General features: G+C 34.3%; 1 protein-coding gene across 8 annotated transcripts in view; it reads right to left on the bottom strand.

Annotated features, from left to right (window-relative positions):
* The window catches only part of ZNF280D (zinc finger protein 280D), a 247,229-nt gene that overhangs the window by 14,609 nt on the left and 219,066 nt on the right, over positions 1-13,554 (bottom strand). The window contains exon 20 of one of the 8 annotated variants that reach the window (XM_043555355.1): positions 5,411-6,159. The exons of the other annotated variants lie outside the window; for them this stretch is intronic. Coding sequence (XP_043411290.1) covers positions 6,133-6,159 — 27 coding nt within the window. The 3' untranslated portion in view covers positions 5,411-6,132. Of the gene's footprint in view, positions 1-5,410; positions 6,160-13,554 lie in introns of those variants that run through there. 8 annotated transcript variants of the gene reach the window in all.

Below are 13,554 nucleotides of genomic sequence, written 5' to 3'. Positions count from 1 at the left end.
GTCTCAAAAGCTGTGATGTAACTATGCTGAGATCAGTGCTATGCCAAGCCATACCGGAACCTGAAGTAAAAGAAAAAACACATACCCCTATATACACGTTTTTTGTTTTTTGTGTGTGTGTGATAAAATACACATAAAACTTACCATCATAAACACTTTTAAGTGTACAGTTCAATGATACTAAATACATTCATGCTGTTGTGCAACTATCAACACCACCCATCCCCATACCTTTATCTTGTAAAACTAAAACTTGATACCTATTAAACATTAACTCCACATTCTCCTCTCCCCCACAGCCCCTAACCACCACTACACTCTCCATCTTTATAATTTTGACTATTCTAAGTACTTTACAAAGGGGAATCATATTGTATTTATCTTTTTGTGACTGATTTAGTTCATTTAGCATAATGCATTCAAGGCTCATCCATGTTGTAGCATATTGAAAAATTTGTTTCCATTTCAGAGCTGAATAATATTCTGCTGTATGTATATATCACATTTTGCCTACCCATTCATCTATAAACGGATACTTGGTTTACTTCCGTATTTTAGCTACTGAGAATAATGTTATACGAAAATTGGTATACAGACTAATTGAATTAGTCTCTGCTTTCAATTCTTTTGAGTACACTCAGAAGTGGAACTGCTAGATCATACATATTTTTTCTTTTGAGAAATTGCCATACTGGCTGTATCATTTTACAATCCCATCAACAGCACACAAGGGTTCCATTTTCTCTACATTGTCATCAACACTTGTTTTTGTTGTTGTTGTGTTGTTTTTAATAATAGTCATCCTAACAGGTATAAGCTGATATTTCATCATAGCTTTGATTTGTGTTTCTCTAATAATTAGTGTTGCATATCTTTTCTATTTATATATCTATCTTCTTTGTGGAAAAGTCTGTTCTAGTCTTACCCATTTTTTTAATTGGGTTGTTTTTTGTCATTAAGTTTTAGGAGTTCTCTGAATATTCTGGATCAGACATATGATTGGCAAATATTTCCTGTCTTTTGTGGGTTGCCTTTTTATTCTGTGGATACTGTACTGATGTACAAAATTTTTAAATTTTTAGGAAGACCAATTTGTGTATTTTTTTCTTGACTGTGTGGTTTGGTGTGATAACTAAGAAATTATTGCCAAATACAATGTCATAAAACTTCTATCCTATTTTCTTCCAAGAATGTTATTGTTTTCAGTCTTACATTAAGGTTCTTGATCCAATTTGAGTTAATGCTTGTATATGGTGTTAGGTAAGGGTCCAACCTCATTCTTTTGCATGTGAATATCCAGTTTTACCAGCACCATTTATTGAAAAGACTGTCCTTTCCCCACTGATCATGGCTACCTTGTAAAAAATTATTTGACTACATATATGAGGCCTATTTCTAGGCTTTTTATTCTAGTCCACTGGTCTATGTGTCTGTCTTTATGCCAATACCACACTGTTTTGATTTCTGTAGCTTTGCTGTAAGTTCTGAAATCCGTGTAAGTCCTCCAGTTTTGCTCTTCTTTTTCAAAATTGTTTTAGCTATTTGAGGTCCCATATAAATTTTAGGATGGGAAAAAGTTAAAAACTGTCTTTGGGACTTTTGCAGGGATTGCAATAAATTGGTACATTGCTTTGGGTGGTATGGACATTTTAACAATATTAAGTCTTCCAATCTGTGAACATGGGTTGTGTTTCCATTTATTTATGTTTTCTTTAAAATCTTTCAGTAAGGATTTTTAGTCTTATTTTACAAATCTTTCATCCTTTTGGTTAATTCCTAACTATTTCATCCTTTTTGATGCTATTGTAAAGTAGAATTCTGTTGGTAATTTCCTTTTCAGACTTTTAGTGTATAGAAATGCAACCGATTTTTGTCTGTTGACTTTGTATCCTCCTACTTGGCTTAGTTTCTTTTAGTTTTTTTAATGTTTATTTATTTTTGAGAGAGAGAGAGACACAGCACAAGCAGGAGAGGCACAGAGAGGGAGACACAGAATCCAAAGCAGGCTCCTGGCTCTGAGCTGTCAGCACTGAGCCCGATGCAGAGCTCGAAATCACAAGCCATGAGATCATGACCTAAGCTAAAGTTACCCTTCAGCCTGAGCCACCAAGGCACCCCCATTTATTAGTTCGAACAGGGTTTTTGTTTTGTTATTTGTTTTTTGGTGGACTCTTCAGGGTTTCTACATAAACAGGATAATTTTACTTCCTTTTCTCCAATTTGGTTGCCTTTTCTTTTTCTTGACTAATTTCTATTTCTGGGCAGAACTAAATCTAGCTCTAAATGTCTGCTAAATCTAGTTAGCTTTTTAAGTTCTCTAGTTCCTTACTTACGTCTTATTGTTCTATCCATTATTTTAAGTGGGGTATTGAAGACTCTATTATTGTAGAACAGTCAATTCTTCCCTTCAATTCTGTTAGTTTTGCTACATATATTTTGGTGAATTGTCATCAGGTACATAAATATTTATAATTGTTGTATCTTCTTGTTGTATTGAACCTTTTATTAATACATAATGTCCTTCTTTATTTCTTGTAAACTTTTTTCATTTAGTCTATTTTGTCTGGTATTAGTAAAGATACCCGTGCTCTCTTTTGGTTATTATTTGCATGTAATACCCTTTTTATCCTTTCATTTAACTTGTCTTTAGATCTCATATGAGTCTCCTGTAGACTGCATGCTCTTGGGTCATGTGTTATTATCCATTCTGCCAACATTTGTCTTATGATTACGGTTTAATCCATTTACATTTAAATTAATTACTGATAAGGAGGGAGGTATAACTGTCATTGTGTTACTTGCTTTCTGTATGCCTTATAACTGCTTTGGCACTCATTTCCTCCACTACTGACTTTGTGTTTAGCTGACTGTGCTGAAATGTTTAAATTCCTTTCTCGGGGCACCTGGGTGGCTCAGTCGGTTGGGCGTCCAACTTAGGCCCAGGTCATGATCTCACAGTTCATGGGTTCGAGCCTCACATCAGGCTCTGTGCTGACAGCTCAGAGCCTAGAGCGTGCTTTGAATTCTGTGTCTCCCTCTCTCTCTGCCCCTTCCATACTCATGCTCTGCTCTGTTTCTCAAAAATAAAAATTGAGGGGCGCCTGGGTGGCTCAGTCGGTTGAGCGTCCGACTTGGCTCAGGTCATGATCTCGCGGTCTGTGAGTTCAAGCCCCACATCGGGCTCTGTGCTGACAGCTCAGAGCCTGGAGCCGGTTTCAGATTCTGTGTCTCCCGCTCTCTCTGCCCCTCCCCTGCTCACTCTCTGTCTCTCTCTCTCTGCCAAAAATAAACAAAAAAAAAAAATAATTTGAAAAAAAATTGAAAAAAATTAAAATAAATAAATTCCTTTCTCGTTTCCTTTGTGTATAGTTATTTGTGTGTGTGTATGTGTGCTTACCATGGGAATTACATTTAACATTCTAAGATTGTCACCCTCTAATTTGATTTTATACCAGCTTAACTTCAATAACATACAAAAACTCTGTGCTCCTTTACAGCTCCATTTCCCTCTCTGCCCCCCTTGTCCCATGCTTTTTGGCTGTTGTAACAAAATCACATCTTTATAAACTGTGTACCTGGACATAAACTAATAATTATTTTAAATGTGCTTAAATCACATAGAAAACAAATTTGGAGTTAGAAACCAAAGTTACAGTAATACTAGCATATACACTAATATTTTTTTTAATGAATTTATCTCTTAATTCACATAGAAAACAAAAAACAATTACAAAGTATTGTTACAATACTATTAGTTTTTATAATTCCCCATGTACTTACCTTTATTTAGATATTTATTTCTCTGCACATCCTTGAGTTACCACGTAGTGTCCTTTAATCTCACCTTACAACGACTCCCTTGAGCATTTCTTGCAGGACAGATGTAGCTGCCACAAAATCTTTTAGGTTTTATGTCAGAATATCTCACTTTTGAAGGATAGTTTTAATGGATATAAAATTATCGACTGAGTTTTTTTCTTTTAGCACTATGAATACATTGGTCCACAGCCTTTTGGCCTCCAAAGTTTCTGATGAGAAATCTTTTGATAATCTTTGTGGGTCCCCTAGATGTGATGATTTGCTTTTCTCTTGCTTTCAAGATTCTTTGTCCTTTGAGAGTTTGATTATAATGTGTCCTCAGTGTGGGTCTCTTTGAGTTCATCTTACTTGGAATTCACTGTGCTTCCTGATGTTTACATTCATGTGTTTCATCAAATTTGGGAAGTTTTTTTTATCATTATTCCTTCAAATATTCTCTCTTTGTTTCTGTCAAATGTTCTCTGGAACTCCCATGATATGTATATTTGTCTGCATAATGGTGGGCACCAGCTGCCTCAGGCTCTGTTCACTTTTCCTCAATAAGTTTCCTTTCTGTTCCTCAAACTCAATACTTTCCATGTCCTGTCTTCCAAGTTTTCTGATTCTTTCTTCTGTCTGCTCAGATCTGCTTTTGAATCCCTCTAGTGAACTTTTCACATTCAGTTAATGAACTTTTCAGCCCCAGAATGTATTTTTACCTTTTCAGGTTTTCACTCTAACATTTTGTTAACATACTGTTTCCTTGACTTTCCCCACATTCCTTCTGTTCTTTGGGCATCTTTAAAATAGTTGTTTCAAAGTCTTTGTCTAGGATATCTGCCATTACGTCTTTTTCAGGACCAGTTTCTATTGACTTTTTTCCTCTGAATGGGCCCTCTGAATGGGCCATACTTGCCTATTTCTATGTATGCCTTGTAATTTTTTTTTTATTGTACAATGAACATTTGAAACTAATAATGTAGTAACTTTGGAAATCAGATTCTCCCCCTTCCCAGTCTCTGATGTTTTTGCTATTGTTTTTGTTTCTTTTGATTGTTGTAGGCTGTCTCTGTTCCAGGATCAACATGAGATGTAAACTTAAGGTCTTCTTAGGTCTATGTTGAGCCTTTCTCTGGGCATGACAATCACTTTCTAATTTTACCCATATATGTGATTGTTTTTGAATGTCCTAATCTTTAATGTCAGGCTCCTGAATGGGGAAAAAGCAAAAAACTAAGGGGGGAAAAAGGGCACTGTACCTTTAAATCCCCTGGAAGTCACATCAGTTATAAGGGGAGGGGCTTGCAACAATGAGGAGAGGTTTTAACAACAATGTGCCCACTTCTGTGCAATGTTGTGATAAGAAGTATCAATCAGTGATAACAGCACAGCTCCTCAATATTTGGAGGGCGGTATCTTTTTTGGCCACTCTGGTCTCATAAGCTTTGCGCAAGCTGTTCTAGGTACATGTGCACAGCTGCTTGCTATGTGGCTGAGGGGGGGGGGGGGTAACTGCTACTGTGTTGAATGCTTAAATTAACCAATAGTAATTACAATTTACCAACCAAGTCTTCCCCTGGAAGTTGCAGGCATTCAACAGACTCAGGAATTGCAAAATACAGACATATTCATTTTATTACATGCATTTCACAGATATGCATTTTATTTTACAAATTAAAGATTTATGGCAGCTGTGGCATAATCCAAGCCTGGATGACAGTATATCTGTTTACTACAGATATGAATCTATGTTTTGAGCCCACTGTTGCAACCTACTGTTCAGGAAAAAAAGATTCCTTTCAAAATGTTACTGCTCATTGACAAGACACCCAGTCACCCAAGAGCTCTAATGGAGATGTACAATAAGATTAATGATGTTTTTCATGCTTGCTAACACAGCATTGATCCTACAGTCATGGACCAAAGAGTAATTTCAAATTTCAAGTCTTATTATTTAAGAAATACATTTCATAAGGTTATTGCTGCCATAGATAGTGATTCCTCTGATGGATCTATGCAAAGTCAACTGAAAACTTTTTGGAAAGACTTCATCAGTCTAGATGCCATTAAGAACATTCATGATTCATAGGAAGAGTTCAAAACATCAACATGAACTGGAGTTTGGAAGAAGTTGATTCCAACCCTGACAGCTGACTGAGGGGTTTAAGACTTCAGTGGAAGAAGTAACTGCAGATGTAGTGGAAACAGCAAGAGAACTAGAGTTAGAAGTAGAGCCTGAAGATGTGACTGAATTGGTATAATCTCATGATAAAACTAATGGTTGAGGAGTTGGTTCTTATGGATGAACAAAAAAGTAGTTTCTTGAGATGGAATCTATTCCTGGTGAAGATGCTGTAAAGACTGTTGAAATGACAACAAAAGATTTAGAATATTACATAAACTTCATTGATAAAGCAGTGGCAGGGTTTGAGAGGAGTGACTCCAACTTTGAAAGAAGTTCTATTGATCAGTCGGTAGCCATTACAATTGAAGGAACACCCTTCACTCGCAAAAATATTATTACTTGCTGAAAGCTCTGATGATGGTTAGCATTGCTAACAATTTTAGAGGACCTGAATACAATTCCCAATTTTATAATTTATTGATATTGTAACAAACTATTCTACATGAAATTTTGATAGAACTTAAATTGTCAGGATATTTGAGAACAGAGTCAGTGGCTGCTTTGTGTAAATCAATGTAATTTATAGAAAATAATTTTTTTCTGGTTTTAAAAATTCTAAATTCTGAAGATACCTTAATTTTTATATATATATTTCAAATATGAAGTTAGCACATTTATAATCTTAATGTCTATTTGATAAGCACTTTCTCTATAATTATAAATACCCTCAATCATTGATTCATGCATTTCTAATTTCTTTTCTTTTTGTCTAATTTTCAAATTCATGTGAATATTCACATTTCTTGCTTATGTTTCATATTCAATGAACACACTTGTCAAATTACTTTCTTTCATTTGTTGTTAGCAAAGGCACAAGCCTTTTATTAAGCATGCAGTTTTATTTATGGTGATTTTTCTGACTGTAGAGTTCTATTATATCTTGCCACTTTGTTCAAAATATCATACTGATAAGTTGTGTAAAAATCTGTAATATATTTGTATCAAGATGCTTTTGAGTTCAACATAATTTTGACATTTGATATTATATCTTTTCATACTTGATCAAAATCTTTAATTTGTATACAAAATATCTCAATTGCATTTAATCTTAATGCCTATCACATATCTGTATGTGATTTTAATTTGTATTTAGAATAGTCAAGAATATTCCATCTGCTTGTTGAATTAACCAACTCCCAAAATATATCCTTTCTACAATACTGAAAAAGATAATCATATTTGAATTCATAGATGCTGTACTATTATATCAAATCATGATTATGAGCTGAGCAAGGACCAAATTTGGCATAATTATTTTGGGGGAGAAATATTGGATTGTATACCCTTGTATACATCTGACATACCTGCTCCATTATCATATACCTGGCCAGGACAATTTTTATATAAATATGATCTCTTTTAACTTATTGATAATTTCATAAGCTAGACCATATTGAGTTTTTCTTTAAAATGAAAAGTTTTTTTAAGATATAATTGTCCAGTTTTTCCTTTTGTTTCAATCAAGTCAAATAAAACTCTCCTCTTTAAATGACATTATTTTTAATGTAAAAAATCAGGCACATTCATTCATAATGGAGTATATCTGGTTTCCAAAGAGCAAGGAAACATTTTGCTTTTTTTTATTCTTCATGGTATTCAGATTTAACATGATTTGCTAACAGCATTATACGTTTTTTAAAATTTTACTAGACAAATAAAGCATAGAAGCCTTTTAATGATTAGTTATATGATGAGGAGTTCCTGTAAGTTCAAGTGATTTATAAACATTCCAGCATTTGGACTTCCAAGAGTTTCCTATGCCCATCTAAGAAATAAATAATTTTTGCATAAAACATACATTTAAAATCACGGACACATATTTTAACACATTCTGTAAAGCATCATCTATTAAACTATCAGTGAATATATGTTTAAAAATACTTCCATTTTTAAGGGGAAGCTGGGTGGTTCAGTTGGTTAAGCATCTGACTCTTGGTTTTGGCTCAGGTCATGATCTCACAGGACATGAGATCGAGCCCCAGGTCAGGCTATGCAATGACGGGGTAGAGCATGTTTGGGATTTTCTCTCCCTCTCCCCTGCTCATATGTGTACTCTCTCTCTCTCTCTCTCTCTCTCTCATTCTCTCTTTAATAAATAAACTGAAAAAAAATACTAACATTTTAAAAGCATCAAGATGAAACATGGAATTTTTATGATCACAAATTCTTTTTCAAATTTTAGAAAAATTTGAAAGCATTTTTTTGGTTACAAAAACTTAATTCTGTTGTGAGACACCTGGGTGGCTCAGTCGGTTAAGCATGACTCTTGATTTCAGCTCAGGTCATGATCTCATGGTTTGTGAGATTGAGCCCTGCAGTGGGCCCTGTGCTGACAGCACAGAGCCTGCTTGGGATTCTCTCTCTCCCTCCCTGCACCTCCCTCACTCATGCTCTCACTCACTCTTTCAAAATAAATAAATAAACATTAAAAAGAAAAGAGAAAAAAAGATCCAACTTTTGAAAATTGTTGCTCATGATGTAAAACAGATACTCCAAAATCTGCATGTTGAATAGGCCCAGGCTCTATTAAAAGCATTTTGATTTTATTAGAAATATGTGGCGACAATGAAGAATTAATAAATTTATTTCAAAAGGCATCTTCTTATTTTCTTGATGATGCTTAAGAAATCTAGCTTCTGAGACTTCCAACATTTCATTTTCTTTATCTTTTCCTCACATTTCAAAGAAAAGTCTTTATTTAACTCTGAATTTCATAGTAATTCTATTCTAATAGTATCAATCAACATTAAAGACTATAATTTTCAGCCACTGGAATATTGTGTTTTTCCACCCTAACTTGTTACAATGCCCTATAATTCTGATCAAGTTGTGTATGTGTTTTTCCCTATGCACCACTTGACTTTTTAGGTGCCATATTTGTTTTAAGAAATTTTTGGTATACATTTTAAATATATTTATTTTAATTAGTACATTCAGGTAAACATAACAAACATTTATTTAATTAATTTTTTAAATGTTTATTTATTTTTGAGAGAGAGACAGACTGGGAGTGGGGGAAGGGCAGAGAGAGGGGGACACAGAATCCGAAGCAGGCTGCAGGCTCTGAGCTGTCAGCACAGAGCCCAACATGGGGCTCGAACTCACAAACCGTGAGATCATGACCTGAGCTGAAGTCGGATGCTTAACCAACTGAGCCACCCGGGCACCCCAACATTTAATTAATTTATATAAATTAAAATATATAACAACCAAATAGGTGTACATAAACATTCATATAAAAAATACAAAAAGTTAATGATTACAAACAATAGAAAATTACATACCAGGAGAATCAGATAAAATGTCAAGACAGAGGAATTTATCCCAAATGAAAGAACAAGATAAGGTCACAGCCAGAGTTAAGTGAAAGAGCTATAAGTAACATGCCTGATGGAGAATTTAAAGCAACAATCATAATGATCACTCACTGGAATTGAGAAAATAGAAGACATCAGGATGACTCATACCACAGAGATAAAAAAGTTAAAAAAAACAATCAGAGATGTAGAGTGCAATTAATGACATTAGAAACAGGCTTGATGCAAGGAACAGCAGGCTGGAATAAGCAGAGGAACAAATTAGTGATATGGAAGACAAAATAATGGAAAAATAATGAAGCTGAACAAAAAAGAGAACGAATTATGGAACATGAGAATAGACTTAGGGAACGCAGTGACTCCATAAACATAATAATATTCATATTATAGGAGTTCCAGAAGAAGGAAAGAGAGTGAAGGGGGCACAAAATTTATTTCAGGAAATGATAGCTGAAAACTTCCTTAATCTGGGAAAGAAATAGACATCCAGATCAAGGAGGCACAGAGAAATCCCATCAAAATCAACAAAAGCAGGCAACACCAACACATATTGTAACTACATTTGCAAAATACAGTGATAAAGAAAAAAAATCTTAAGAGCAGCAAGACAAAAGAAGTCCTTGCCTTACAAGAGAAGACCCATAGGTTAGCTGGAGATTTCTCAACAGAAATTTGGCAAGCCAGAAGGAGTGGCATGATATATTCAAAGTGATAAATGGGAAAAATGTGCAGCCAAGAATACTCTATCCAGCAAGGCTATCATTCAGAATGGAAGGAGAGATAGAGTTTCCTAGGTAAACAAAAACTAAAGCAGTTCGTGACCACTAACATGGCCCCACAGCCCTGCAAGAAATATTAAAGGGGACTCTTTGAGTGGAAAGGAAAGACCAAAAATGACAAAGGCAAGAAAGGAACAGAGAAAATCTCCAGAAACAATAACAAAACAAGTAATAAATCAGGACTAAATACACAGTTACCATAATTACTCTGAATGTAAATGGACAAAATCCTCCAATCAAAAGACATAGTGTGTCAGAATGGATAAACAAAACAAGACCCATCCATATGCTGCCTGCGAGACTCATTTTAGACCTAAAGACACCTGCAAATTTAAAGTGAGAGGATGGAGAAACACTTATCACACAAATGGATGTCAAAAGGAAGCTGGAGTAGCAATACTTATATTGGATGAACGAGACTTCAAAACAAAGACTTTAACAAATGATGAAGAAGACACTACATCATAATAAAGTGGATAATCCAAAAAGGAGATCTAACAATTGTAAATATTAATGCACCCAACATGGAAGCATCCAAATATATAAAACAATTAATAACAAACTATAAAGGAACTAATTAATAATAATACAATAATAGTAGTAGACATAAACATCCCACTTACAACAATGGACAGATCATGTAAGCAGAAAATCAACAAGGAAACAATGACTTTGAATGACACACTGGACCATATGGACTTAAGAGATATATTCACAACATTGCATCCTAAAGCAGAATACACATTCTTTTCAAGTGCACATGGGCAATTCTCTAAAACAGATCACAGACTAGATAACAAATCAGGCCTCAACAAGCACAAAAAGACTGAGATCATGTCATGCATATTTTCTGACCACAATGCTATGAAACTTGAAATCAACCACACGAAAAAATTTGGAAAGACCACAAATACATGGAAGTTAAACAACCTGTTACTAAACAACAAATGAGTCAACAAGGAAATCAAAGAAGAAATAAAAATAATACATGGGAAAAAATGAAAATGAAAACAATGGTCTAAAACCTTTGGGATGCAACAAAAGCTATGATAAGAGGGAAGTATATAGCAATAGAGACCTACCTTCAGAAGCAAAAATACCTCAAATAAACAAACTAATATTACACCTAAAGGAGTTAGAAAAAGAAGAATAAATAAAGCCTAAAGCCAACAGAAAGAAGGAAATAATAAAGATTAGAGCAGAAATGATAAACTAAAAAAACAATACAATACATCAATGAAACCAGGAGCCAGTTCTTTGAAAAAAAATCAATAAAATTGATAAACCTCTAGCCAGACTTATCAAAAAGAAAAGAGAAAGGATCCAAATAAATAAAATCACAAATGAAAGAGGAGAAATAATAACCAACACCACAGAAATACAAACAATTATAAGAGAATATTATGAAAAACTATACACCAACAAACTAGACAACCTGGAAGAAATGGATAAAGTCCTAGAAACATATAAACTACTAAAACTGAAACAGGAAGAAATAGAAAACTTGAACAGAACAATAACCAGGAAAGAAGTTGAATCAGTAATCAAAAAATTCCCAACAAACAAAAGTTCAGGACTCAATGGCTTCACAGGAGAATTCTACCAAACATTTAAAGAAGAGCTGATACCTACTGTGCTCAAACTATTCCAAAAAATGGGAAAGGAAGGAAAGCTTCCAAATCTATTGTATGAGGCCAGAATTACCCGGATAACAAATCCAGACAAAGACTCCACTAAAAAAGAGAGCTAAAGGCCAATACCCCGACAAACACGAATGCAAAAATTCTCAATAAAATACTAAAAAACTGAATCTAACAATACATTTAAAAACACATTCACCACGATCAAGGAGGATTTATTCCTGGATTGCAAGGTGGCTCAATATTTACAAATCAATCAATGTGATACATAATAATAATAATAATTATAAACATAATCATAATAAACTTCATATCAACATAAATTCCATATATGAAAAACACACAACTAATATCATACTGAACAGGGAAAAACTGAGCTTTTCCTCTATAGTCAGGAATAAGACAGGGATGTTCACTCTCACCATTACTATTTAACAGTACTGGAAATCCTACACTCAGCAGATGACAAAAGGAAATAAAAGGCATCCAAATTAGCAAAAAAAAAAATTCAACCTTTCTTTATTTGCAGATGACATGATACTCTATATAGAGTATCCATATAGAAAATATACACTCTATACTCTATATAGAAAATCCATAAGACTACACTAAAAAATTGCTAGAACTGATACATGAATTCAGTAAAATTTCAGGATTAATGTGCAAAAATCTGTTGCATTTCCTTTTTTTAGTGTTTATTAATTAATTAATTTATTTATTTATTTATTTATTTTGAGAGAGAGCATGCGAGTGGAGGAGGAGCAGAGAGAGAGAGGGAGAGAGAGAATCCCAAGCAGGATCCATGCTGACAGTGGCAGCTCAATCCCACAAACCATGAGATCATGACCTGAGCTGAAATCAAGAGTCAGATGCTTAACCCACGGAGCCACCCAGGCACCGCACACAGAAATCTGACGTGTTTCTATACATAACAATGAAACAGCACAAGGAGAAATTAAGGAATCAATCTCATTTACAATTGCACCCAAAATAATAACATACCTAGAAATAAAACTAACCAAAGAGGTGAAAAACCTGTCCTCTGAAAACTATAAAATGCTGATTAAAGAAACTGAAGATGACAAAAACACAAGGAGAGACATTCCATGCTCATGGATTGGAAGAACAAATACTGTTAAAATGTCAATACTACCCAAAGCAATCTACACATTTAGTGCAATCTCTAATAAAATACCAACAGCATTTTTCACAGAGCTAGAACAAACAATCCTAAAATTTGAATGGAACCACAAAAGATGCTGAATAGCCAAAGCAATCCTAAAAAGAAAAGCAAAGCTGTAAGCATCACAATTCCAGATTTCCAGTTATATTATAAAGCTGTAGTGACCAAGACAATATGGTACTGGCACAAAAACAAACACATAGATCAGTGGAATAGAACAGAGAACCCAGAAACGAACCCACAACTATATGGTTAATTAATCTTCAACAAAGCAGGAAAGAATAATCAATGGGAAAAAGTCCCTTCAACAAATGGTGCTGGAAAAACTGGACAGCAACATGGAAAAAAATGAACCTGGACAACTTTCTTAAGAAACACCATAAACAAAAATAAATTCAAAATGGATGAAAGACTTTATGTGATACAGGAAAAAATAAAAATTCTCATGAACACAGGCAGTAACCTCTTTGACATCAGCCTTAGCAACTTCTTTCTAGATTGATCTCCTGAGGCAAGGGAAACAAAAGCAAAAATAAACTACTGGGACTTCATCAAAATAAAAATCTTCTGTACAGCTAAGGAAACAATCAACAAAACTAAAAGACAACCTACAGAATGGGAGAATATATTTTCAAATGACATAGCCAATAAA

The sequence above is a fragment of the Prionailurus bengalensis genome, chromosome B3 (assembly GCF_016509475.1).
Source record: "Prionailurus bengalensis isolate Pbe53 chromosome B3, Fcat_Pben_1.1_paternal_pri, whole genome shotgun sequence".
NCBI classification, from domain to species: Eukaryota; Metazoa; Chordata; class Mammalia; order Carnivora; family Felidae; genus Prionailurus; species Prionailurus bengalensis.
Note: the sequence above shows the minus strand (reverse complement) of the source record. Positions and strands in the feature narration are given on the sequence as shown.